Source organism: Lepisosteus oculatus, chromosome 15 (genome assembly GCF_040954835.1).
Source record: "Lepisosteus oculatus isolate fLepOcu1 chromosome 15, fLepOcu1.hap2, whole genome shotgun sequence".
In the NCBI taxonomy this organism is placed as follows: domain Eukaryota; kingdom Metazoa; phylum Chordata; class Actinopteri; order Semionotiformes; family Lepisosteidae; genus Lepisosteus; species Lepisosteus oculatus.
The window spans coordinates 20,527,796-20,554,963 of NC_090710.1; the positions used below are offsets into that span (position 1 = coordinate 20,527,796).

Sequence of the window (27,168 nt, forward strand, 5' to 3'; positions counted from 1 at the left end):
TGTTTTGACTGTTAGAAAGGTCTACAGTGTTCTTTGGAACAACAACAAAACAACTGACACAAAATGTAGCTTTTACCTCTGAGTGCGCTGATCCTGTTCCTGTCCAGAGCCAGAATTCCACGCTCCCTGTTGCCATAAACATTGCTCTTCACCAGCAAGTCGTAGGGAAACAGGTACTTGATGAGAAAGCGAGCCGCCAGCTCGGGCCTGGTCCTCAGCCGAGCCGTCAGCAGTGCGTACTGTGGCACCATGACTTGCCGTGAGGGATCCCCAAGGAACTCTGTCGGCATGACAGAACATGCTGTTATGTCCTGGAAACTATCCTGTGAGGAGGGTTTGTGTGCCTTGAAAAGTCTGACCTTGAGAACAGTCAGTGTTCGAAGCACCACCCTCAGGACCTGAACCTTCGAGTGTAAAGACTTTGCTTGGGGGCATCAGAAAACAAGGTCTTCATAGCTACTGGCCAATTGTTTCCTCTCGGTCCACCTTCTGATTGACCTTGATATGTTTCAAATGTAGGTTTCTCTCCTGCTTGGCAGTGTGGATAAGCAAGGCCATGACTTTGTTAGACTTACATCGAATCCTTCATTTTGTCTTCCTGACTACAATGGTATACGCGCATGCTGAACAAAGCTGGCAGGACAAATTGTTTAAAATTTTATTATTTTCGTCAAACAATGTTCCATGTTCTGTGACCTGAATAAAAGGGAAAGTGACTGATTCAAGTTTGAATGTTGGAACGTGTTACAGAACCTGGGGAAAAAGAAAAGCACACGCATGGCGCTTCGTTTGAAGGAATCATTTGAGCAAAACAAACATATGTAATAGGCTGGTGGACTCGCTCGATCACCAGTTTCTCTTCAGGCAAAGGCCTTCAAAAACCCACTGAATGAAGTGGGTTCTCATCTACATGCAAAACACTCTGCAGTCCTTTGGATGAAAAGCCCTAAAGAACTGCAAGGACCTACCGGTACTTCCTGAGTTATATAAGGGTTAAATACCAAGTTAATGAAAGTCATAACACACTCTTATCTGGATAATGATAACATAGACTGTTATAATTATCATTATTACATAAAAATGCTAATTACTACAGTATTAAATACTGTAGCATTCCAGCCCCCAGTGATGGTACTGCTGGGAGTGTTCTTTAATGTTACACTCTCACAAGATAAAAAGAGGTCTGGTAGACACCAGTCTTTTACCACATGGGGTGTAAGAGAATTCGCTCACAACCCGTTTCAGTGATTAGAGCACACCTGCTTCCTATTTAGATAAATAAACCCCTGTAAATTTGCAACCCTAATGTCCTGCTTCTGTTGCTCCATTCACCGACTCACTCTATAATGAAAAAACAGGATAACTGGTACAGTGATAATAAAACTGTAATTTCAACAAGAAGAACTGTCAAAAGAAATCTGTTACATAGAACTCAACATACCTCAATTCCTAGTGATGGCTTGCTTTTAACATCACTAGAAATCTTTTCCACTATGACTAAAAGCGTAACACTGAAAACACAGTGCGAAAATTATTCCAGAAAACACACATGCAAGAGAACATATGCTCACAGGGCAGTGTGGAACAAGACTTGCTCGCAACTTTTAGTGGAGAGTTGCATTTATGTACTGTAAATCGGGAAGTATCTGAATCAGCTCTTTTTAATTGACTAGAAACAAGTTCTGGAAAAGGTCAAGGAAAACATATTTCATTTCAGTCAAGAACCAGTGACTTCTAACTTCAACTCTGTATTGTATTGTGTATCTGTGCTTTTCTTTTTCAACAAAAAAATCTGAAATGCTCTACGGTTGTTGAATTTTTAATTCTTTTACATTTCCTACTCCTTTTAAACTGCTGGCTCCTAAGATCTCATGCACTCTTCTTTTGCATATCCATTCTGTTAAGGGGCTGATTTTCACAGTGACTTCTTTGACATCCAGTATCAAACACACTGTTGTGAAACAAACTTACCCAGAGTTTCCTCAGACTCCGTCTTGTCCTTCTTCTGGTTCAGCCTTGAGCTGCTGTCCAATGCCCTCTGATGCACCTGAGAGGTGCTGGATTTGCAAGAAATAGACGGGCTGCCTCCCTCACTGTCAGACTCCAGCTCCACATCGATCTCTGCTGTTTCTTCCAAAGCAGGTGCCTCCCTCTCGTCTTTGTCGGGGGGTCCTTCTTTGAACTTTTCATTTTGTTGTTTATGCTTTGAAGAACAGCAGACTCGTGTGAGGAAGAATAAAACTGGATGCATTTTTTTGAATGGTTTTCTAAAGGAGTTCACAATGAAACTCCATGGGTGTTTCATGAATGGGGGACAGCAGCCAAGCTCAATTTGCCTCAGCAGTCCTAAATGATAATAATCCCCGTCATCCATCCATTCTAACTGCTTTATCCAATACAGGGTTGAAGGGGAGACGGAGCCTATCCTGGCAAGCAATGGGCGTCAGGCAGGGACAACAGTCCAGCACAGGTCACACACAGACACAGACACGCACACACGCACACTCACACCAGGGCCAGTTTTCCCAGAAGCTAATTAACGTACCAGTACGTCTTTTGACTGTGGTAAGAAACTGGTTGCCTGGAGGAAACCCACGAGAACATAGGAAGAACATACAAATTCCACGCAATTAGCATCCCAGAAATTTAATCCAGGGCCCCAGCTATCTGAGGAAGCCACACTAGCCAATCGATTCCTGACATTACTTCCTCAATATAAAAAAACTATACAGTAGATACTATACATAAGCCTTTTCACATCCATCTTTCACATGTTTTTATTGTGTGTGAATTATTTTAGGGCACATAAAAGCTACACTTACTATATGCTTCAAAATAATTATTTTGATGATTATTATACTTTATAGTATTTTTTTCCCTGACAAATTATGTTAATGGTAGTTTTTGGTAAATGGAAAAAAGGACAAATGGAACAGCTGAATTCCTTTGAACTTCTTAACCAGGAATACTGACCTTTACCGAAGGGTTTACTCACCTTGTTTTTCTTAGCTTCAAAGCGAAGGTATCTTGCCGTCGAGTTCATGATGGAAATGCAGGCTCTCCAATCTCTACCATTTTCTCTCAGGTCGTATCGTGTAAACTTTTTTGAAAGCCACTCTGGTAAAGTAATGAGAATACCACAGAATTAGGCAAACAACATGGCAGACATCTTTGCTGACAGGTGAAACAAAAGTGATTCAACATGAATGGAAAACTTCAAATGGGCTATATTATACACATTCCATACATTTCCTAACCACTTCCTCCAATTCAGGGTCTCAGGGGAGCAGGAGCCTATCCCAGCAAGCAACGGGTATAAGGCAGGGTACAACTGGGATGGAGGGCCAGCCTCTCACGGGGCACACACAAACACAGACGCTTGCACACACACACACTCGCACCAGGGCCACTTTTTCTAGAGGCCAATTAACCCACCAGTGCATCTCTGCGAGGAAACTGAAGCACCTGGAGAAAACCCCCACAAACATGGTGAGAACATACCAACCCAGGTCTGGAATTGAACACAGGCCACAAGCGCAGGAATGCTAACCACTTCGCCACCCTGTCTCCCACCATACACATTCCTTGCACACTGTTATTTTGCACTGTTCTATGGAGTTTTACTCCCAACAATTCTGAAGTGGCGAGCAGAGAAGGCAAAGATATTAAAATCAAAGGTACTTAATTGAGGGAGTACATGGGAAATGATTCCAAAAATTAAATCCTCTCCAGAAATAAGAATTTGGTCGTTTTTTTTTGTGCAATATTATCCACATGTCCCTTTCAGAGGACTTCGTTCATATAGGCGGGGCATAAGATTCCCCGTCTAAGAAGGAGAAGTCTGACGGGGCCAACCTCTCATCGCAGCGATTTTGTTGGGGTCGAGCTTCTTCAGGCCCCTCACTGAGTCCCCCATGATGTTGCTGGAGGTGAGGGTTTCCACGGAGAACAGGCCGCGCAGAAGGAAGCGCACCATGTTCCTCGGGTTCTTCTTGTTGGACACTTTTTGCAACACACTGCTGGGGATCCTCACCTGCCTCCGGGGGTCTCCAATCAGCTCTGCCAGCCGTGAAATGGTGCAAAAACACGACAGTTCACTATAACTTAAAACATCCCAAGGCACCTTTTACAATGCAGATTTCTTAAGCTTTTTGCACAAATTCGAGACCGCCAAAGGAGATCTTCCACTTCACCACTGCCCTGTTGTGAAAGAAAGGGTCTGAAGCATTTTTTATACATACTTGGGAGATCTAAAAAAAGAGACTAATAGTTTAAATAACAGCATGTTTTAAATAGTTTTGCTGCTTCTTTCCAATTTTTCTATTGTTTCAGTAGTTTGCCACTTTTGTTGATGCTTGCATGGGGCCAGAAGAAGGCTGAGGGCTCGGGCAAACGTCCCGTAACACAATAAATAAATGTAGAAAGATTCCATTCTAGCAATGATGGCATAATATGTCCCAAGAAACAAGCTACGAAAAGACAGTAAAGCTGTCCAATAAGGCATGTCATATGTAATCTAGGGTTGCATGCATTTTAATAGGGATGAGTTACCACCACCTATATTTTTTTATTTTCCAGAACACAACACAAACACAAACCAGGAGCCCAGAAATGGCCTACGGGGGGAATAAAAAAACCTAGCAAAACAAAACCCAGCCAACTCTTGCTTCTTTCTGAAAGAACACCTGCGAATGAAGGCAACCGAGTATAATCTGAGGGTGTCACCCAGCCTCTCAAGCTACTGGATATTTTAAAGCTGCATGCAGCCCCTCCAGTAAAACTGAGCTGTCTCACGACAGTGTGACCCGGCTCACATTCCCTTGTAGTGGGTGAACAATCTGACGCCTGTCCAATTCTGCCTCACAATGACAGGAAGAGCTGACCATGAAGGCCGCCGTTAAGGAGCTACCTGTTTTGGTGTTGGGGGGGGCCCCGGAAGGACTCTTGCGGCTGCCTTTGGCTCCGGTGTTCTCCGCGGCTGGGGGGGTGTTCTTCAGACTCCCCGTGGCCCTGCGGGTGGAGGGTGTGCCCTGCGCGGAGACGGTCGCCTGGCCTGGCCGGCTCTGCTGTCCTTGCTGATGGAGCAGTGGTGGGGGGCTGGGGACCCTGGGGGCTGGAGAGAGTGGGGGGGGCTTCTTCCCTTCGCCTTGAGGCGGTGGGGAAGGGGAACACACCGGCATGAGCTGGGGCATCGGCAGACTGCCGTCTGACACCGGAGAGGTCTCTGTCCTGACCTGAGGGTGTCCATTGCTAGCAGGCAGCTGTGGCTTCTGGAATACCAAACAAAATGCGAACACAGGATTCTTAATTCTCTGTACCACTTATTGCTGCTCATCACACCATTTATTTAGGCAGCAGTGTGGAGTAGTATTTAGGGTTCTGGACTCCTAACTGGAAGGCTGTGGGTTCATATTCCAGATGGAGCACTGTTGTTGTACCACTGGGCAAAGTACCTTCACTCAAACTGTTTTAGTAAAATATCCATGAGAATGAGCACATGTGTAAGTGTACCAGAAAGGCATATTATTACACTTAGAATTATGTGTTATTAAAGGTTATTAATAATCTTTCTGTTCCTTTGGCAAAGCAGCTTGGACCTCTGTGTAAAATCAGAGAAATACAGTAAATCCACAGAACAGGATGGCGTAAAGCTGTGTTCATCCTGAAACACCCTAAGGATGTATGGCACAGGTGGGCTCCAAGATCACTGTCCATCACCCAAAAGACATGCCAATGAGGGATCGTCGGGAGGGTATCAGGATTATATGCCAGAAGCCATATCACCCTGCAATTCACAACTGGCAACCCACTGAAGCTAAGCTGTGTGAGCTGGGTCAGTACCTGGATGGGAGACCTCCTGGGAAAAACTAAGGCTGTTGCTGGAAGAGGTGTTAGTGGGGCCAGCGAGGGGCACTCACCCTGTGGTCTGTGTGGGTCCTAATGCCCCAGTATAGTGATGGGGACAGTCACTATAGTCACTATAGTGTTGCCCAAGTCCTAACTCTCTGTGGTCATTAAAAATCCCAGGGCATTTCTTGAAAAGAGTAGGGGTGTAATCCTGGCATGCTGTCTTAAATATCCCATTGGCCCTTACCAATCATGGCCTCCTAATAATCCCCATCTATGAATTGGCTTCATCACTCTGTTCTCCTCCCCACTGATAGCTGATGTGTGGTGAGCATTCTGGCGCACTATGGCTGCCGTCGCATCATCCAGGTGGGGGCTGCACACTGTTGGTGGTGGAGTGGAGTCCCCATTAACTGTAAAATGCTTCAGTGTCCAGAAAAGTGCTATATAAGTGTAAGTAATTATTAATTATTGTTATTATAACATCCTAAATTAATCCTCAACTGGGATGTCATACCTTAAAAGCTAGAACCCAGTTCATTTTCATTGATTAACTCACTGGTACAACTCTTCAACTGACCTGGCATTCTGACTTTTCCATTCAAGTGACTGCAAGCAGCCTGGGTCAGGATTTAAACTTTCCAATATGCTGGGCCAAGAGTGTGGGTCAGTAAGTACAGAATTCTGACCAAGATATTCTTTCCACCGTAGAAGAAATATTGTGTTCATGAACCCACTGTTATTTTTGCCTGATCAATGAAATTAAGACAGTTTAACTCTTTTCTGTTGACATTATGAATATCCAAGTATATTCAGTAAAATCTATAGCTGGGATCACCATTGCACTAGTAGTCAGGCCCAAGCATGAAGACGAAGACAGAAGACAGAAGACAGAAGAGCAGTGATGCTAACTTCTGGCAGAGCTGTCCTCAGCGACGCTAGGCAAAGCTATCTCTCACTCTCTTATCTCTATCACAGAGCAAGCAGCTGCCAGACTGCGGACCAACCTGGTCCAACTCTGTCTTTCCAGCAGAGAACTCTTCAAGAATGTTTGGCCAACAGGTCTTTGAGTATCAAACTTTATTCACATTTCAATTCTCAAGAGCTGAACTATTGATCGTTTAGTTCACGATAGTAAATATTTATTCATATGTGAGAATATAAATATGATTTAACTATATGAGACTGATAAACAATTCTATTACGTTTGTTGTTTCGTTATGCATCTTTTGGTGTTATATCAATAAATTACATACTGTACATTGAGAATCTGTCTGAGACTGTTAGATTAATTCCTAACAGTCGTCAAAGTACTCTTGCAATTTATTATTCCAATTTATAATTGTTTCAGTAAATTAAAACCCTCACATCACTACATAAATCACTTTGGATGAAAGTGTCAAACAGATTGACAAATGACTAAAATAATATATTGCACCTCAAAAATGCTTTGTTCAAATTTGTTTTGAATACCTAGCTCAGAAGGTCTTATTTTCAGGCGGTTTCAGGAGGTTAATTATTTCATTAAGTTGTAATAATGAAAAAAATAACTCAAATAAAGGAAAGATCCCTTAATGTGTAACTTTACCTGTCGAAACAGCACTGGATTCAAATCGACTGCCGACACATTCATCACCTTTGCTTGCAGCTGGTCAAATTTCTGATCAAGTTTCTGGATAGCCTCATACATAATCTGGAAGAAATGATCGTGAACATCAGAAAACTAAGAACCATTTCAGAGGTGAAGGGTTAAAAATTATTTTTCTGTTTCAGCAAAATGCCAGCTGCAACATTTCAGTATCTGCTGCTGAGAAGACCAGGTGCAGACACAAAGAATGCTTGTTTAAAGAATCCCAAATAATTATTTTGTGTAGAAGGCCAATTATAGCTATCTCCTTGAAGAAAACACAGATATAGGTTAGCTACGTAGACATCTTCCGACATCTTCCTTTGTATTCCTTATCAAGTAAGTGTAAGTAAGGTCAGCTGTAACTTTTCTTGCTGGAACCGTCTTCCTAATTGCACGGAGGGTGCTTCCCTTTTGCCAAACACACAATAAACTCCTCTTCTGCTCAGAAAAAAGGTCTCCAGTGGATTATAACTCTACAGAGGTAACAATATAGAACTGTTTATTTCTGCTATTGATCAACATCAATGAAAACATGAAACAACGGACAAAACAAAATAGCTCAGGGGTATACCCGCACAATTAAAATGAATGTTCTAAATTGCGCAAGCTCCTTTTAAGGAAATAAACACAAAGTTTTTACAAAAAACTGAAAATCTTAAAACCCCAAAATCGACAGCATACAAAAAAGCATGGGCGATACTTCCTGTGCCTGCTGTCTTTGAGCTAAATGAAAATTAAAGAATACTGGTGGAAAGGGAAAACGTTTCACTCTGGCGAGTGAATTACCTGGCAGTAGCTGAGTATCTCTCCCAGAGTTCTCTGTTGATCGATGCTGTATAAATCTTCAGAAACTGCATGTTCCTGCTGAGTAAGAACACGTCCCTGAGACTCTTTGAAAATCTAAGAGGGTTTTGCTCTGCTATACACTATTGGAACCTGAGCATGTAATTGTACAACTATCTATATTAGAATGTTACAAATTACCAACCTAATAAAATCACCAGTGAAAAGCTGAGACACTAGTGCCTTCACCAGCAGTGGATGTCCTCAGCTGTCACTTCACCATCATAAGGTAGAACATGATATTTATTTTAAGATTGAGATTAAACAGACCAACATGAACCAGAGTTGGTCCAGAGTAAATGCCCCAGGTATAGCAAGTACTTCCCCATACAACAGATTTGCTTGTGAGACAAGTTCCCGGGCTCCAAGATAGGAAGAATTGCATACTCACATCGTACTGAGGCTGGCATTCATAAAGGACATTAGAAACTTCTTCTCCCTCTGACTCTTCATTGCATTCTGTCACCTAGAAAAACATCTTGAAATGTCTTGAATGAAAAAATAAACAATACAGTATAAACATCACAGCCTGAAAAAAATCACATTGATGATCCACTCTGCCCAGCAGTCTTGGACCATTCTGAAAAGGAAACAGCATAAGGGTTAAACTCATTTTTACACATACAAGATATGCAGAGGACCGAAAATAAAGAATGGACAGATTTAGACACTAGGAGCATGACTCTGTGGCCTAGACCACAGGCATACGAGCATGAACGCTGAAAGGCAATAAACTAAAAGTGACTTTGCATAAGACAACATTTCAACAGGACAAAGTTACATCATTTAGGAAATCAAAACTTTACAATCAATATTTTTTAAAAAAACCCACAGAACCTCCATTACTGTCTGTATCCCCCTCTTCACTGACATGACACAGTTATTGATCACTGTGATTGAGCTGCCAAATGTCAATAGGCTTTTGAGATGTTGGCTTTCTCCACCAGGACCCTCTTACTTCCATTATCAAGTCCACACTTGGAAGACAACAGCTGCCCATCACATTTAACAAAACAAACCTTTGAATATAAAAAAAAATGGTGAAAAAGACTAAATCAAATTCAGACCTGGAAACTTGTTTTACCACAACTGAACATGCCCGGCGGATTCCTTTCAGTATCTGGGGAGGTGTAAGCTGAGACTCAGCCTCTCTGTTCATTCGCGATGGCAGGAGCAGGGAGGCAAAAGTTGCATTTGGAGAACCTTGTGACATCTGGCAAATGTTTCAATTCAATTTGGAGAATACTGTCTGGGACTAACGCACACATCGCCTTGCCCAGACCAGGACTGCTATCTTAGCCTGTAAGCTTGTTGGCACATTACGAAAATGGTGGAAGGAAAAAACATTAACCAGAGTCACATCTTGCCAGTGCAAAGCATACTGTAGCTTCAGAATAACCAGAATTGAAAATCTTATAATTCTATAGATATCACGAGGGTGTAAGATACAGATCCACACTGCTCTATACTACAGAAATGCATTCAGGTGATTACTGTATATACACTTGGCAGCAGGGGTGGCATTGACCTAATGACACACAGTATGCTGGGTTTGTGACAGACAGAACTCTTTTGCATTTATTTGTTTTCCAGTTTTGTCCCAACCACAAAAACCTTTTGCCAGTTTTGCCATGTTTGCAGTATCAGTTAAATGCTCTATTGCAAACTCCAAGTGGGAATATGTAGGTTTCCTTCTGTGCCACACACAGGGCAGCTTTGTGGAGTGACCGGGATATTGCGGACTTTTCCCACCTCTACCACTGATCTCTGTAACTTTTTGAAGTCACTGCCGGTCTCACTGTTGCGTGCCTTATCAGTTTCCTCCAGATGGCTCTTCTGTTAGTGGGGGACAGCTTGATCAGGGCAGTGTTTGGGTAAATTCCACTTCTTAGTGATGGTCCTCACCATGCTCAAAGAGAGATTACATTTAAAAAATATATTTTAGACCTTTCTTCTGATCTGTGCCTTACGATCTTTGCTCAAAACTTACTATATGTCTGTGGGACTTTACAGAGATAGATGTATTGATTGTGAGATTATGTCAACCACTATAACTCCACACAAACAGGTGGCACTGGGCACAATGAGTGGCTTATTAACATCACTTTGAGGTTTCCAATGGCAGTGGGTTTCAACATTTACGCAATTACGACATTTTCTATTTTTCCATGTTATTTATTTCCTTTTTTTACTTTCAATGTGTGGAGTTCTTTTTTATATGACATTAGTTGTTACTTCAGAGTGTCACGACCGCAAGCTTTAAAGCAATAAAATGCTAACTGAAATGGTCTAAATACTTCTGCAAGCGCAGTGTATATACAGTAGTTCAGGTGGGTAGCTGCGAGAGCATGTGTAGGCTGCAAAGGAACAAGTAATAGGTTTATTCCATGCTGAAAAAAAGAAAACACAGTTTAGGCTGTGGAGCTTTCTTCAGGTGTGAGCAATAGATCTGTTACTTATCAGTGGGGACTTGGAAGCTTTTCAAAAGTGATGATAACATAGATGGAGGAAAGTACTGACATATCTTAGAGAAAAACCTGCTTCTGACCTAAAACTGACCTTTTAACAGGACAATGAGTTAAAGCCGACTTGGAGCTTTTCTTGTAGGCAAAGTTATGAGAATAAGAAAAGTGAACTTTCTTCAAGCAACATGATACAGCTTGAGCAAATATGCCAAGAAGAATGGGCAGGAACTGCCCCAAGCCAGTGTGCAAAGTTGGTAGAGGTTTTACCCTAAAAGACTTAGTTGCCTTGGTACATTTTGGCTGTCTTTGGTTGGTATAGGCTAGCGTGCAGCTATACTTGCTACCAAAAGTGCTTCCACCAAATACTGAGTTCACAAGTCTGTATACTTAAGAAATAACCAGTTTCAATTCCTTCTCAATAGCTTTTCCTTACATTCGCTGTAACTTATCTTTCTTCTAGATGTCTTCAGTTTGTGAGTTCAGTTTCTGAATGGGATTTTAAGTTTCAAAGAAAATGTGTACGTATCATTTTGTAATATTAACACGGGAAGCATTTTGTAACACGGGAAGCAATAGGAAGAGTACGAATCCTTTTGCAAGGCACTACATTCTTGGTGAACTGGAGTTCAGCAGGAGCAGATATTCATTATGGTCATCATTCATTATCTATTATCCCAAATACAAATACACCGATTCATTGAAGTTATTACTAATCAAATGCATGAATACAGAAAACCCTCATAGCAATTAATGTACAACATACTAGCAATGCTAAGATGACAGTGAAAGGGTTGTGATTGCATTTCTTCTGAAGGAAAACCTGAGGACATAAAAAGTATAAGAACAACGGCACTACAGCTCTGTTTGGTTATCACGACTAAACTGGCATTAATAGCAAATAGTAATAAACATGTTACTGACTTTGCTTTCTTGGAATACTAAACACAAAGTTCACTGATTTGGATTTTTTCTTTTATGATTCTGCAGCATCTTTGTCTTCCTTTCCTGAGAGTGTTCATGAACAACTCCTTACCAGCCTGATGCATCTACTCACTGAGGGAGGAACCCTGTTCCAATGCTCCATGGGAATAATGTAAATAGGAACACAAACACTACACAAGACCCAGTTTCGAACCATCCTGGCAGGGCCATCTCACACTGAACTATCAGGAACGATTGGGTGTAACACTGCTCTACAGGGCACATGGTTGTTGGACATCAAATGTATACACACGTCTCATGATTACACGTTACCCTGCAAGACGCAGGCATCATCAGAATAGTTTACTTGTTGTCAGACAAGCTTTAAAACATCACACAAGATGATGTAAATAAACAGTCTGAAGAAGAGCCTGGAAATGGAACTTGAAGGTATATGGTGAACTCCCAATGTATACCACATAACTAGAGGATATTCTGTATTTATAATTCAAAATTTCCTTGTCAGTCCATTTCATGAATCACACGATGACGACCATGAAGAAGAAATCCTTTTACTTGTTTTTGCAAAGGCCTCAAAATGCTAAATCTGCACATTCATCTGGCAAATCAAGAGAGGTGGCCTTTATTTACCTTGATGAAACTACCGAATCTACTGACTCCTAGATTGGATCTTGTACAAGGTATGGGAGGCACTGATTCAGGTGGTAGGTTGCTTTGCTCTGGCCTCCTAAATGTTCAGACTGGTTGTGTAGTCATTAGCTGCCGCCCATGCCTCTAGAGCAGAATTCCCAGGGAAAGAGGGTGAATGACTGTAATGGCTGCAGCAGGGACATGTGCCTGGGCCTGGGCTACAGCCAGATTCTGCACAACTTTTACAAGGCAAGAACGGCTGGCATCTAACCAGACAGCCCATGGCTGTGTTCACTTCTCCAGGTCCCGCTGAATGTCTGTGAGGCAGGTGACAATACAGATCGCAAAAGGTCAGATTCCACCGCTCTCTTCATTCCTGCTGAAATAAAGACATTGGCTTTTGGGAAACACGTTTCCCATCTGCTCTCTCACTCTGTGATGAAGACTCCTTGGGGCTGGCTGGCGGCAATGTGGCCGTACAGTACTCCTGGCTAGGAAGTCTCTGAAGGGAGCGATCCCTCCGGTACCCAGCATTCACCTGGATTTCATCTGGTAACAAAGGCTTAGATCCTGGGGGTCTTCTTTTATTTTATTTCCTGCTGATGAAGAGGAGAGCACTGCAGTTCAGTACACAGCTTTACACAACATCCAACCACTATACTTAATGAGCTCCTCTCCTAAGCAATGTTAGAAAATATAAAATATTACCACTCAGCTTTCATTGGTATCAGTATTTTTGCCCCCTCCATGACTTAATGTCTTGAAATGCTTAAGGATTACAAAAATGTCAGAAGTCTTAAGTTGTCTTTTCCTACATTTACCTAATTTTAGCAAAGCTGTACTGCTGAAAAGAGTCCTGAGTCCTACCATCACACATAACTGCCTTCTCTGTTTCTGATATCCGTGTCATTGTCTGGGAGATGTTTCTATTGATGATTATTTTATAAGGGGTACTCACTTTCCAGCAGAGACAGGGTTGGCATCTTGAGGCCCAAAGAGAAGGAACTTGGAATGTCTGAAAAACAAGGGAAACCCTGATGAACCATCTCTGCCTTTTCACTGCAAGGGAATCACTTGAATTTATCTTATCTCTTTCCTCATAATGCACTTTTTAACTTTAATGAATGGCTATTCAGAAGGATCTGCAGAGGGAAAATGACATTTAAGAAATAATGTTCATTCTAAAATGAATTTCTACAGTCTATTAGTAATACATTTCTCCAGTCCATTCCATCAGCAGAGAAACAGTTTGTTTTTTCCTTCTTACTGATTTCACACAGAGGAGCAAAGATTGAAAAAGCATGTAGAGATTAGCATTATCTTCTTAAGAACACCACTGACCTTTCGTATTAATCTATTTAATACTGATCAGATAGCATGGTTGTGCCACATATACTGTAGCCAGGGGCACATGTGTAAGTCACACAACTGTATTTTGCATGCTAGGGCTGTAATCAGGTTTGAGCTTTTCAGAACTCCTGACTTCTGTTTGAAAGAAAGCCAGTCATGAGGACAGTGTTTTACACATATCTTAGTACTGACAGTCAATGGTGGGGGGGAGTAGTTTCTGTTAAAACAGAAAAGTTGTAAAGAGCATATTACATTTCTGTTATGATAATGTCTCCACATAACCCTTGCACTTCTGAATTTGAACACATTTCAAGTTGTCTCTCCCAGACTGAGGTTTCTGAGGAAATCTGTAAATGACAAACAGCTACGTGTTCATGGATTAGTAAAAATAAAGATGTTGAAGCAAAACAATCTCACAACACAAGGGAAAAAACACAAATGTATAAGACCCTAGTTTAATAATTAACTGTTATTTTCATTTTAATGAAGCCTCTTTGAGGACTTTTTCTTCTCGTATTTCATCTGCAACAAACACTACCTTTTCAATTACTGTTTGCAAAGGCTAACTTAATGCTCGTCCAGGTATGTATAATAACACAAATGTTATTATAATGCTGTTATGAAAAACTTGAGGAATTTATAAATATACCATGCAGTTCAGATTTGTAATACACACATACAGTATGTACTAACACCAAACATATTTTTCACACAAAAACTGGTTAACACAAGTCTCCATACATTAAATGCAACAATTTCCTTGACCTACACATGCGGTACACTGTCATACCCTTTTGCTTTTGGAGGGCGCCATCTTCTGTTGCAGTGTTTTAACATACTTAAGGTTCCTAAAGCCATTAAAAGTTCTAAACCACTAAAAACTGCTGGTCCTGCAGCACACAACTCTTCCAAGTAGGGCACAAAACTCACCACTCACCTTTTAGAGAACAGAGCTGCGTCTGTAGCCTCTCTTCTCAAACCCTGGGCCGCTCAGTCATCACGACAAGGACGCTCTCCTCCTCTGCCTGTTTGTCGGGACCCCTTGCCATTGCTTCTGGTTGCTTCGCTGTGCCATTTGTTTCGTCCTCACGGCGCTCCGCTGGCTCCGTGCGCAACCTGCGGCACAGGTCGTTCCACTTCACCGGTGGGTGCCCCGGCACCCCTGACCGTCCCACACGTCTCTGCGGGCGCCGACAGGGGTCCTTCTCCCAGCTTGAATCCTCTCCACCTCACCGAGGAGCAGCTCCGCTCCCTCTCTTCTGACTTCTTCTGCGGACGACTTCATGTGCGTCAGGCTGGCCGGTGCAGCCCGGCTGGAATTCCCTGGGACTCCTGGGATGTCACTCAGATCCCCTTTCCCAGGTAAGGAAGATGTACACAACACCCAGCCTCCATTTATTTAACCACACACCCATGCTGCTGGTGTAAATCGCGCTAGAATCGGGTCCTACTAAGAAATGCAATTGGCTTCTCAACTCGTAACGTACTGTAACATTGGGTATGTTTTAATAACATTTTAATTCCTGTTACACCTTGAAGCAGAGTGTACACTCTTTTTTCAAGCAGAAGGCTGCAGTCAGCTTTCAGAACCTGAACTGAAAGAAAAGAAGGGCACAAAAACCTGAAATAAACCAAATAAGTTGACTGGCTTGGCAAACAATTGAGGGCTTTTTTTAAACAGGAAGTATTTGAGTACCAACAGTTAAATCTTTGAGCCAAGTTCCAAAACTACATAAGAAAGGTTACGTATAGCCCACCTTGTCTGTTTAGTCGTTAGTAGTTAATTGGCCCAAGATCTCATACAACTCTTTCATGAAAGAAACCTGAGTATCAGCTTCCACAGCATGGTCTATTCCACAATCTCAGAACCTCTGGTTTGTGTTTGACTGTTCCTTTGTCAGAGCCTTTAAGGATTTTGAACACTAGTACCAGATCCCCTCGTAGTCGTGTCCATTCGAGACCAAAAATGTTCAGTTCCTTGAGTCAGTGTAGGAATATATTTTCTAAAATGTGGTGACCAACACTGTATACAATATTCTAAATGAGATCTTACCAGTGTGTCACTCATTTTTGACATAACATCCTGTGATTTAAATTCTATGCTTTTATCTATATATCCTACTGTTTTGCGTGCTGTTTCAATTGGTGGAGAACATGTAAGCAATGTGTGAACACAAACTCCTAAGTCTTTAACATAAATAGCCTCTTCATGCTCAACATTTCCCATTTTGAATTTTACATTTTTACTACATGCATTAAATACTTCCATATTCAATAAACCACGCTAACTCTATCATCCTCACTTGACAATAAAAGATAGGACATGATACACTACTCAAGGTGAATTAACCCTGTTGATACTATACAGAATGGACAAAAGGATATTCTAATTTATAAAGGGAGTAAAAATTGCTAACATACACTGAATGAAAGCTGTGTTATGTTATTGACATAGTTTTGCTTGTGAACGAGAAGCACTGCTCGAGAAAGCAGAGAATGAGAAATCAAAAGGAAGTCTTTCGCCATTTTCCATACCGTGATGCCCATTTGTGAACCAGACCCTCTCCTCCTTTTAGCTTTGGGGCTGTAGCATTCCTTCTCAGCTCCAGGACTACTACACTGGGTTTTTGTATTTGATAGGGTCTCTCCCGGATCAGTCAGCAGATCTCCTGTTACACACAGAAACAGTGGAGGGAAACAAGGAAGTCATCTACAGCAGTGATTCCCTAACTAGTCCCAGAGATCCCCATGTCTGCTGGTTTTTGCTGCTACTACTATGTTAATAGTAGTAACTACGGATACTAACTGCTATCAGGTTATTTATGTGCTTGTGTGCTTAAACACTTAACTGTTTCTGCATTCAGTCATTGGTTCACAAATAGATGCATTACAGTCCAACATCAGCATAAAGAACTTTATGCAGTACTTTGATTTGTACAGTTTAATGAAATCTTGTTTTCTGTTTAAGCAGCTCTTTCTAGGTGATACAGTCATGATGAACATGCACATGTGGGAGTGATCATTTATTAAACAATCCCATTGTTAATTCTTCCACAGAGAAAAATGTCAAATGCTAACAGCTAACAAATATGAAAATTAAATTATTTTACTTCAGGACACAAAACGTACCTGTGAACAGCTGATGTTCTGTTTTAACAAATTCAACAGTAGGCACATCAATGGAGAAGCAAACACCTGACACATCACAGATACCGTTATTTAATATGTACAAAATGTCACTTGATGTCATTCCATCACTTAGTACTTACCATAAACCATCTGGACACAGTAAGGTTTAGAGCAATCAAGTGGAGGAGCGATCGCATCCTGACTGCATTCTGGAGCTCCACGGCTCTGTGGATCTGCAACCAAGACCTGCTCATACTCTTCTTCATCTTTGATTTTCACTGGAAAAAGATCTACACAAACAGAAGACAATGTACATAATGAAAAATACATAAAAAACAGGGATTGTTTCTGGCTATCTTCTTAAAGGCCAATGCTGTCACACTCATGTGGATGAGCCCACTTAAACAGGTGGATGTCCTACAATAACCAAAGATCCAAAGTCTTTAAGACGTTTTGCACATATTGTATGATAAAAAAAAAAAAACTTACGTGCATTTCTTCCTATCTACGGTATAGTGGGGCTTCTGGCCTTTAATTGCTCTAGCATGTCCCCCTGGGTAGGTGCTGCACTTAACTGGTAGATGAAGTGAGTCCCCTCTTACCTGAGATCCTTTGAGATAAAAGTACAAAACATATGCAAGTGTTCTTATTCTTATGACTGCTTAATATTTAATACCTTGTCCCATTCATGTGCCAAGTTCATACTGTTGGAATATGGTATATTGTTATGGGCCAGTGGGAGCAAAGTTTGAGTTTCATGTTTGCTTTTCCATCAAGATCTATTCAGAACTATTCAGCAAGCTTAAAACAGGCACAGTGTTGAGGTGTGGGCCTGACCATAGGTAGGCGACACGGGCGTCGATCAGTGATTTATTAAGGCTAATAAACTTTGGGGTAAATCTCCAGAACCATAATAGAGGACAAACATTCAACAGTGATAGTGCAGCATAAGGAATAAGGAAGACAGGGAAGGAAGCAAGAGGAAAGAAAGATAGAGAGAAGACAGAGAAAGAGAAGAAGAAACATCGTCCTCTTCCTTAAAGACTGTCATTGAAAAGGACCTAGTTCTGATCAGTTATAGAGATCAGATTCTGGCTAAATAATCAGAATATCAACATAGAGTGACTGCTGACTCATTTAATATAGGAAATTCTGATGTTCAATATTTTGGATCTTCAGACTAAAAATGTTCTCTTCAAGTCTGGCGATACTTATATTATAGGGAATTTCCCTATAATTCCCTATCACTTCTGAGCATCCATGTTGTAGGGAGTAAGAATTACTTTTGTTTGAGAGCCATCGATTAGGATTAGGATGTTATTGTTAATAAATATGTCTTATCCAAGTTTGATTTATTACTCTACCAGCAGACCTGTGCTGGAGAATAAAAAAATTCATTTTGTTAACACTTAGGTTATTTCCTGAGCTTGCTATTTTGGAACAATATGTTTTTACTCTCATCCTTTGGATGCTGTACTAAAAGTATCATGGCTGGGTCCAAAATCACTATTTCTGGCAGCTGAACAGCTTAAAATGTGAGAAAGCCCAGCCCAGATGAAAGTTCTTCCCCAGTTTTATATAAATTTTTTGCATCTCATCACATGTTCAAGCAAAAAACAATCCAACACAAATTTAGGCCCCAAGTATGTTTATCTGGTTAAACAAAGGTTATAAAACAGGTATTCTGTGAACTTTCGCATGTAAAACAAGAAACATATTACAAAATGGGATAGTGATATGTAACATGCTGCAAATGTTACGTTCTCTTCACATTCTTATGAAATCTTAACTATTACATGGAGTTTGTAGTAAAAGTTCAGGAGGGATGACAAAAGCCATGTTCAATCAGACTCTGCTATCAGTAATTAGCAATCACTCCTGACACCATTTCCTCTCCTAAAACACTATAAATACCGTACGTGATCCCCTTCTCTACCTCACAAACGTCTTCTTGCATCTCCACCTCTGCAGTTAGTACCCCTTGATCACCCCTCACTCTGTATGAGGGTCCCAGCCTCCTCTTCCTTTGGCCAGGAGGTCAGCCCTCAGCCATGTTGGTTAAGCCAAATTTTTGCTAACCCTTTCAATACACTTAGTTCTTGGGTGTTGTTATTCCTTGTGAAAGACAGTTATGAGGTGACAGTTTAGCCTTGTAATACAAGAACAGGAATACAAATATCATGCTTTCCCCAAAACAAGATGCACTGCAACTTTTCAAGAGCAAGATAAGGTTTAAAATCTCACTTTAAACTCCAGTTTAAACTTTAAACCTTCACAGGGTAACCAGGAGAACTCAGAAGTATGACGTACTTGCCAATACTGCTTACTACAACTACATTAAGAGTAATAGAAGGACACGAAAACATCTCTGAAAATCAAGTAAAACTTCACGCTTTTGTGAAAAAGGTCCACCTCTACTTCACCCAAATTAGAAAAAAGAGGGAGATAAGTGCACCACCAAAACCAGTGAAGTATTTGTGGTACTGTCTCAGCTGTTTCGATGGGGTAGCTGGAATACCCTTTTACTTTTCAAGACCTTGTGTTATATACGGTATAGAACACGTACACCTTGCGACTTTAAACATTGCTCTGTCACCGTTTCCATGATACTTGTTCGGCGTTAACGTACATTTAAAACAATATTTCATCATGTAAAGTCAATTGAATCTTGCCTTTAAACTATTCGTAGACGTTAATGTTTTCACGCGCCGGGAAAGTGAAACAGTTTTTTTCTTATTGCAGCAACGACTATATATAATTCACACAAGAGCCCATATGACATCATCAGAGGAGCTGTGTATAAGGCGTTCTCCCTCATCTACAGGGGTCAGCTGAGGCCAGGACGGCGGCTCCAGCCCCGGTGACGCCACGAAACAAAAGGCACGCGCTTAGATGTGCAAGTATCAAGTATTCTCCCTGTCATTAATATCACAAGGCAATTCATACAAAGAAAAGTCGGGAAGCTTTTCTGTACTGGCCTTGAGGAGTGACTGATTTGTACCTTACTTTTTTTTTTTAAAAAAAACGTAACGTTCGGAAGTTATTCGCCCCCAAAACAGTCTTTCCCGTCAAGACTTCAGTTCACAACGTCTCATTTAAGCTACCGAGCATTATTCTATATCAGCAACGGTGTAGCAAAGCACACAATGTGTTGCGATGACATACTTCGGTGTCGCGACCAACAATTTAATACTTGGGAGGAAAAATATTATGAGCTGAACGGAAAAGCAAACCCCCCGTGTTTCACCTTACACAGAAATATAGATGACGATTTTATTTGTACTGCCAATTCTACGCAGCAATAAAATTCAACAGTATACAAAGCTACAAATCCCGTTGTTTTTTTTTTTACAGCATTCCTCTGAACGCCCCTGGGTTTCTAATATCAATGCAACGCTCGGGGGGTGAGATCAGCCCCTCCATACGGTAACACACAAAGCTGCAGCAATGCTTGATAATGACCCTTAGGACAATTGCCGAAAAGGTTTTGTCTAGCCCAACTACCGAGGCTGCGCTGGGAACGCCAACTCCCATCTGTCACCCAATCACAACAAGGACGTCGCTGAAGCCAACAGATTCCCAACGCTTTCGGCTCAGCAAAATGGCACACACACACACACGGCCCATGAACGGATGTTCTGTGCCCCCAAAAATAAAACCACGCGAAGAATCAGTGTTTCATTTACCGCGGAACGCCAGCCACATTCTTGTTATTGTTGTAAACGCTCATACCGTACGAGCACATCGCCGTCGCTCCTTTATCCTTGTGTTCTCCACTCCCCGCACGTATCGAGCTGTTTCCGTTCGCCCGGGCTAAGCCACTCCCGTTCCGTGCGCCTGCTCTGAAGCTGCCCGGAGCGCCTTTGCGGCGAGAGACAGCAGCGGAAGCAGCAGCCGCAGCAGAACGGCTCTTGACGGCAGGATCAGTAAAGATGATCAGAGGCGTTTCACTCTCATGCAACCTCCATCCCCCCCCGTTCCCCGAGCCCACCTTAGCGCCAAGGAATTTAATAAAATGTCCGAAGGCATCTTTGCCTCGTCAGGTCATTTTCTAGAAACTATGTGAGGAAAGAAAAAAGAAACGTGTAGTATTTCGAGAATAATCCAAAATCCGTATGAACCCGTGATTCTGGTAGACACAGGGAACCCGACAGGGGGGGAGGGCGTTTGAGTGTGCATCAGCCAGCTCTCCTCCAGCACTATGTGAAGAACAGAAACGTGAAGGTTCTTGGTTATTATTACCATTACTAAGCGTTCAGCCTGCTCGCTAAAAAGTTCATTTATTTTTACATGATAAATCTATGATATTTTTTTTCTTGCCAGAATCCCACCCGAGAATTTCAAAATTAAAATCAAGCGCTACGACTGAGGGCTCTTACTGAATGTGAAGAACAATGACCAGTGGCGACACTCTTCAGTTGCAGGATTTGACGTTTCTTGAAAGATTATGTAACCACGTTATCGTTATTCTATCACAATGATAGGTTATGATTATGATCATCATTCTCGTTATTTGTTTTTCTCAGGGTAGGTAAATTAAGACCGGTGCTGATTTCCTTAGGGTCTGATTTTTTTTGTTTCAGTAGGGATATTGAAACATCCACTTATCCGTCTTAATCTTTTTCCATTCCTAGTCACGATTGTACGGGACAGGGGTCCCAGATCCACAGTCTATGAAATTAGTGCCCATAATTTGGCATGTTAAAGATTTACAGACAGTTACTTAAGAGAGGCACATGATATACAAAGTATACAGGAGTTGGACTCCGGGAACGGGAAAAATCCTGCAAGTATCCATTATAGTAATATGCAAATTAAATAGCTGAGAGATTGGAGTGGAAACACAGCCAAAGGACGCTGCAACCTTCAGCAAATTCAGTTTAAGGCATCTTTTTTTAAGGCAGACCCCTGGGGAAACGCGTTGTCGTGTCCACGGATCTCCCTGTTCACTGGTTCTTGTTTCATTCGTCTCGGCGATGCAGTGCTATGACTTAAAAATTCGTCTGGCCATTATGTTAAAGCAGCAGCAGTAGAACGTCTTGGAAAAAGGCGAAGGTCCGTCAGTTCATCAGGGGCAAGCGCTCCCTTATTTATAGAAATAGATGACATTACATAGGAATCATAGTGGCACGGCATTAGAATCTCAAGTGAAAAGACCGAGGGCTGCACTGAGTAATCTGACGTGTTTAATAAGGCAAACAATTCGGGCATTTGATGGTACTGTTATAAATCCTGGCTATACAGTAGTATATGCACTTGTCCGTCATCTTTCAAAACACCCAGTGTGTACTAGCATTGTATTTCAATGTGAAGAGCGCACACAGAAGCCATGCATGTATTTTGTTCAGTAAAGAATACACTTGTGGTCATCAGTATTTTTCGATGCAGTCACATTTATTGGCCTTTTCTATGCACAATTACTAAGCAGCCAGATGCCCTGGCAGATGGTTGAGAGAAGATTTACAATGGAATTTTCACAATGTTTACTAAAAAATAAATACAAGACTTAAAGTGTTGCACAGCTCAAAAATATACAAAGGCTTGGAATTAATGTAAACTTTGAAAACATTTTACAAAAGAAGCATATTTGCAACAATTTAAAAAGATCATATTTACAAATTTGTACAAAAATACAAAATAGATGCAAATCCATTTACCTGTAGCTTTCAGCCAGAATGAATTGCGTCTAGTACCAGAACAGTTACACTGTAACCTTCTTTTTTGTTTTATTTTTACACAAATAACCAAAAACCTCTGAATGTTGCTTACACCTGTACACTTCGGAAACCCTTTGGCAAGAGCATGTACTGTGCTTTCTCGCCTCTGCACATTTGATAATGGATCATGTTGAGCTGTTAAATGGAAAGTCAAACAGTCTTAAAAGAAACCCTATATAAATAACTCCTGGTACAGCAAGAAAAAAAAAAACTTCAAAAACTTCTCGATATCAGTGCAAATGTCAGATTTGTTTAATGCTGGAATGATAGTTCACAACTAATTTCTCATTGTGTACCCTGTTAAAACAATGGCAGTTACAACAGTCCTACATATATTTCAAAGAGATTTTTCGAAAGAGAAAAATGACCTATTTAAAACTTTTCCTAGCACTCTGTAGTGGTGTTGTCATAACCTAGGTATGTAGTAAAGGGGAAACAGCAATAGTATTAGTTTCACTTGTTTGTTTATCTTTACTTTTAAGGCCAAAATAAAGTTGAAAGTTATAGCACTACTATGGGTACTGCTACACTGTAGTGCCATTTAACGGTGTCTCGGTAGACTAATAATATGGCTACATTGGTACATCATTTACATTTTTAATTCATGTCACTAGTGATCAGTTAACAAGAGTATATTCTAACAAATATAATTTCTTTATTTCTATTTAACACAAGCAGTGCCCTGGAACAATGTAACCCATGTAGACTTCACTGACAATGGGAAATATTGGCAATAAGCAATTCTTATTTATGGTGGCAAAACAGTACTTAGCTATGCACATTTAAATTTGAAAGCAATGGGCACGTCTAGGATGAAATTGGATTTTTTTCATCTCCCATCAAGAAAATTCAAATCTTTGCAGCGATCGAAATGCCAACCGATATAAATTCCACTCAACCAGTGTCTACTTAAATAAAGCTTTGTTTATTTTGTGTCTCTGTAGATAATCTTTATTAACAAAATAAGTCTCTAGATAAAATATCTGGTCATTAAAAATAGCTTCTATTTCTTTTTCTCTCAATATCTAATAAAGATTTAATAGATTTATAAGTATAAGCCCAATGTAAGAGACTGTAAATTCGTAAAACCTTTAACTCACGCTATGTCTTCCATTTTTTAAGTAACAAAAATAAATAAATCTCAGTTTAGTCTTTTGCTAAAATGAAATGATCAAAAGAAGCAATGATATTACAGTTGTAACTGATAAAAGCATGAGCTCAAAAGAAACAGTGAACAAAGCCATATGTGAACAGCAGCTGATAATTTAATATATACCTATGCGTTTTAAGAATTTCACACTTCCTGAATTTCCTTCTCTGCAATGATATTAGTGGTGTATCTTAACCCTTCCCCCTACCAGTCCTACCAAAATTGGAAAATGACAGCTATCATTGGTCTTAATAGAATAGAATTACACCAGAATTTGTCAACAGTGTGTGTCTGTGTAATTTCCAGCACTAGATCTGCAGTATACCTGCCAAACACTAAAAGCAAAGCTAGTATTAAGCAGATGTTTTGTCACAATACTGTTCTTACTTCTAATACTCCACAGACTTCAAAGACCTGTAACTGGGTAGGGCCTGGTGGATACTGTGGTTGCCACGGTTACCTAATGACAATGGCTATAGACATCATTAAGGGATAAGAGTTAAAATGACCACAAAAGGTTGAGAGACATATCTTTATCCTCTACTTCACTTTCCAATTTTCACTTCCCACGCTTCATAGCCACATCAAACAAACACACAAAATCCCTTACATTGCATCGTCTGCGGACCACTCTCTCTTTCGGTTTCACCTCTAGCATCCCTTTTTAAGACTTATCTCATTCCTAGTTCCAACCCAGCCTGACTTCACACTCCCCTTTCTACCTCCCTCATATACCAAAATACCTTTAAAAAGATCACCCAGTTACCAGTTTATTCACTTACCAATTAACCCCACTCTAGATTACATTTACTAAAAAAGGATCACACACTTTTTACAGCTATCGAACACACCGATAATACAAGGTCAAGCAATCTGTTTTCCCTACTAATTAATAACATTACGGTCTCTTTTAAAATTCGAAACCTCCTTTTCAAAAGTCCACTGGTTCTTATTGCATGCTGATGAGGAAAAGAATTGAGAAACAAAAATGCACCAACCTGACCATTTGCTGGTCAGAGTACACTTACAGATTATGGCATTAATGAGTGTGATAACTACTGACTTCACAGCTTTTTCCTTGCTTAGCTTACACAGTGTCATTTCTTGCGAATCAGTTTTAATTCTCTGAGTGTTTCTTATTTAAGAAGTAAATCACCCTAGCTGAAATCTGTATTCACCTCAAAGGGAATAACACTAGCCCCAAATTAACAGTGTATAGGATTGCAAAGGTATTCACAGAATACATTTCTTATTTCATTTGCCTGCATTTTCCCTTAGCATCCACTTTACGCTAATGTTACATTAAGTCAAGTAACAATCTGCAGCAGTAACTTCCATATTAGAAGGTTAATCCCGTTTTAGGTCATTAAGAGAATACTTCAGGTATGTCCTGGACCTTGAATATGTGACGACACAATAAACATAAGCTGCACACTCATCACATTTCTGGTTGTTTCATTAAAAAAGAGCACAACTGAATCTTCTCACTAAAATAGACTTGTATCAGCAAAGGTAGCTCAAGCCAGTTCTGAGATGTGTGACAACCTAGGCTACTAAAATGTACAAAGACTGTAGACCCCTCGACCAGCCCCACAGTCTTTCTTTCTTCTGTGCCTCAGTCTATGTTTTAGCTACCTTCCAAGTTGGTGTCATTTTTATTCATACATATATTTTTTATTTGGAATCTTTATATGTATTATTTACACAATGGCAATTAAAAGAGATTATCAAGAGATACTTATGGATAATCAAGATATCAAGTGCAAAGGAGTTATAGGTTTGAAAACCTAAAGCTTTAGCCAAATGTATTAAAGATCTCCTGTAAAGGAGGAATGCCGGTCTTCGTTGACGATGCTCACAAATACCTGTATAACGTTTTAAAATATCAAATCCCCTGTATGTTAAGACCTTCGGAGCATAAAGGCCACATTTAGATTGTCCCTTGTGCACCTGTCATAAGCAGGTTTCATTGGACTTAAGTTTCTATATAATTCTTCCCTTATTATATTAGCATCCATTAAATTCTTCAAGGCAGGGACCCTACATAGTTTTCTGAACCATTACTGCAGTACATTTGTTGAGAGTTTTCAGGATGAGCATGTGCCAGTCTGACTCTTTACAAGGCTAAACATTTTACTCTTGATATGAGAAGGGCTCCCTGTATTAATTTTACATTACAGCAAAATGAACGTAGCATATGCAGGTAAATGTAGATTATTTAGCTATTAAAAGACCGGTGTTTATTGATATTTAGCTATTAAACGACTGCTGTTAATATCATTTACTGTCCTTTTCACTCTTAACAGTTTTTTATGTGATAATTTCTTGTATAATCAAACATCAGACAATGCATTGTATGCGTCTGTAACTTTAACAGGACAATAGCCTTAAAAAAATAAAATCATAAACTAAAACAGTATTGCCAGTTTATACAACTAATACAGTAATACAGTGAGACAGGTCCATTAAGGTTTTTCGTATTCCAAATCGGGTTTTAGTATCAGCGATCAGTCGAGATCATTGTTACAAAAGAGAAAGACGGGGGTCTTTTTTTACGTTTTAGGCTCATTTTCCCAATTTGCACAATAGGTATTCCCAGTTCCAATGACATGGACCTTTTTCTCGCTCAACAGGCATTTTTTGTTTAGTTTTTTTTTGTGTGTGTTTTATTAAGAAAAGTAAAAGAAAAATAGATATGCGAAACGTCTCTACGAGGAGCCGGGGGAGGAGCGGTCGTCGTGCGGGCTCCCGTCCGAGTTCTCCGTCTCGCCCTCCGAGATGGCCTGCATGGGCGTGGTGTAGAGGCGGCTGCGCACGCTGTAGCGGCTGCTGTTCGCCGCGGGGGGCACCCGGGACCGGCCCTGCCTGGAGGACGCAGACGTGCCGAAGGTTTTTGGCGAGAACCCCTCCGTGTTGGCTTTGGGGGACGGGGTGGAGAAGGACTCCGCGGCGGGCAGGAGCTGCTGCAGAGGGGAGGGCGGGTCCTCCGGCTGCCTGGGCGCCTCGGGGCTGAAGTCGCCCGGAGACCGGGGCGCGATCGGGCTTTTCAGGATCTCGGTGGCCGACATCCTGTAACTGGAATCGGTGCGGCTGCCCTTTTTCAGCAGCAGCAGCTTGAACTCCTCGTTCGAGGTGCTGGATTTTTTGGCACTCCTGTAAATGGGCCCCGGAGCTCGCTGGGACCCAGTTGGGGTGCCAGGAGAGGTGGCAGGTGAGCTCCCAGACGCCGCTGTAAGCCTGTTTCTCACACTCAACTCCCCTGAATCCTTCCTTCCCAGCACTTTTCTTTTGGATCTACAGAAAACATTATTGTTAATAATACAGTTATTAAAGGTTTTCTGAAATGTAACAACATCTTAAACCTGCCTTCAGCTACTGTATATCACCCTGCAACTCACAACTGGCAGCCCACTGAAGCTCAGCAGTTGTGAGCCTGGTCAGTACCTGGCTGGGAGACCAACTGGG

At 41.1% G+C, this 27,168-nt stretch overlaps 2 protein-coding genes and 1 long non-coding RNA gene across 7 annotated transcripts in view; all 3 read right to left on the minus strand.

Moving 5' to 3' along the window:
* The window catches only part of LOC102689633 (BEN domain-containing protein 2), a 26,573-nt gene extending 5,664 nt beyond the window's left edge, over nt 1-20,909 (minus strand). The window contains exons 1-11 of one of the 3 annotated variants that reach the window (XM_015363967.2): nt 20,523-20,909; nt 16,977-17,126; nt 16,243-16,376; nt 8,712-8,786; nt 8,264-8,338; nt 7,436-7,540; nt 4,910-5,270; nt 3,856-4,059; nt 2,996-3,117; nt 1,972-2,203; nt 77-280 (exon numbers count right to left, since the gene is read on the minus strand). In XM_015363967.2, coding sequence (XP_015219453.1) covers nt 77-280; nt 1,972-2,203; nt 2,996-3,117; nt 3,856-4,059; nt 4,910-5,270; nt 7,436-7,540; nt 8,264-8,338; nt 8,712-8,786; nt 16,243-16,376; nt 16,977-17,126; nt 20,523-20,541 — 1,681 coding nt within the window. In that variant the 5' untranslated portion in view covers nt 20,542-20,909. Of the gene's footprint in view, nt 1-76; nt 281-1,971; nt 2,204-2,995; nt 3,118-3,855; nt 4,060-4,909; nt 5,271-7,435; nt 7,541-8,263; nt 8,342-8,711; nt 8,787-16,242; nt 16,377-16,976; nt 17,127-20,522 lie in introns of all 3 variants that reach the window. The other 2 variants (XM_015363966.2, XM_015363968.2) reach the window with 2 other exon arrangements.
* Nucleotides 8,796-16,232, minus strand: LOC107079471 (uncharacterized). Its single transcript, XR_001480414.2, has 3 exons — nt 14,645-16,232; nt 13,316-13,372; nt 8,796-12,956 (listed from the first exon to the last, which is right to left on the minus strand). It is a non-coding gene; the product is annotated as an uncharacterized lncRNA (long non-coding RNA).
* A 1,300-nt stretch (nt 20,910-22,209) lies between the features above and the next one.
* nhsb (Nance-Horan syndrome b (congenital cataracts and dental anomalies)) overlaps nt 22,210-27,168 on the minus strand; it is a 155,523-nt gene continuing 150,564 nt past the window's right edge. For all 3 annotated transcript variants that reach the window (XM_015363931.2, XM_015363929.2, XM_069178871.1), the window contains one exon: nt 22,210-26,997. In XM_015363931.2, coding sequence (XP_015219417.2) covers nt 26,412-26,997 — 586 coding nt within the window. In that variant the 3' untranslated portion in view covers nt 22,210-26,411. The remainder of the gene's footprint in view (nt 26,998-27,168) is intronic.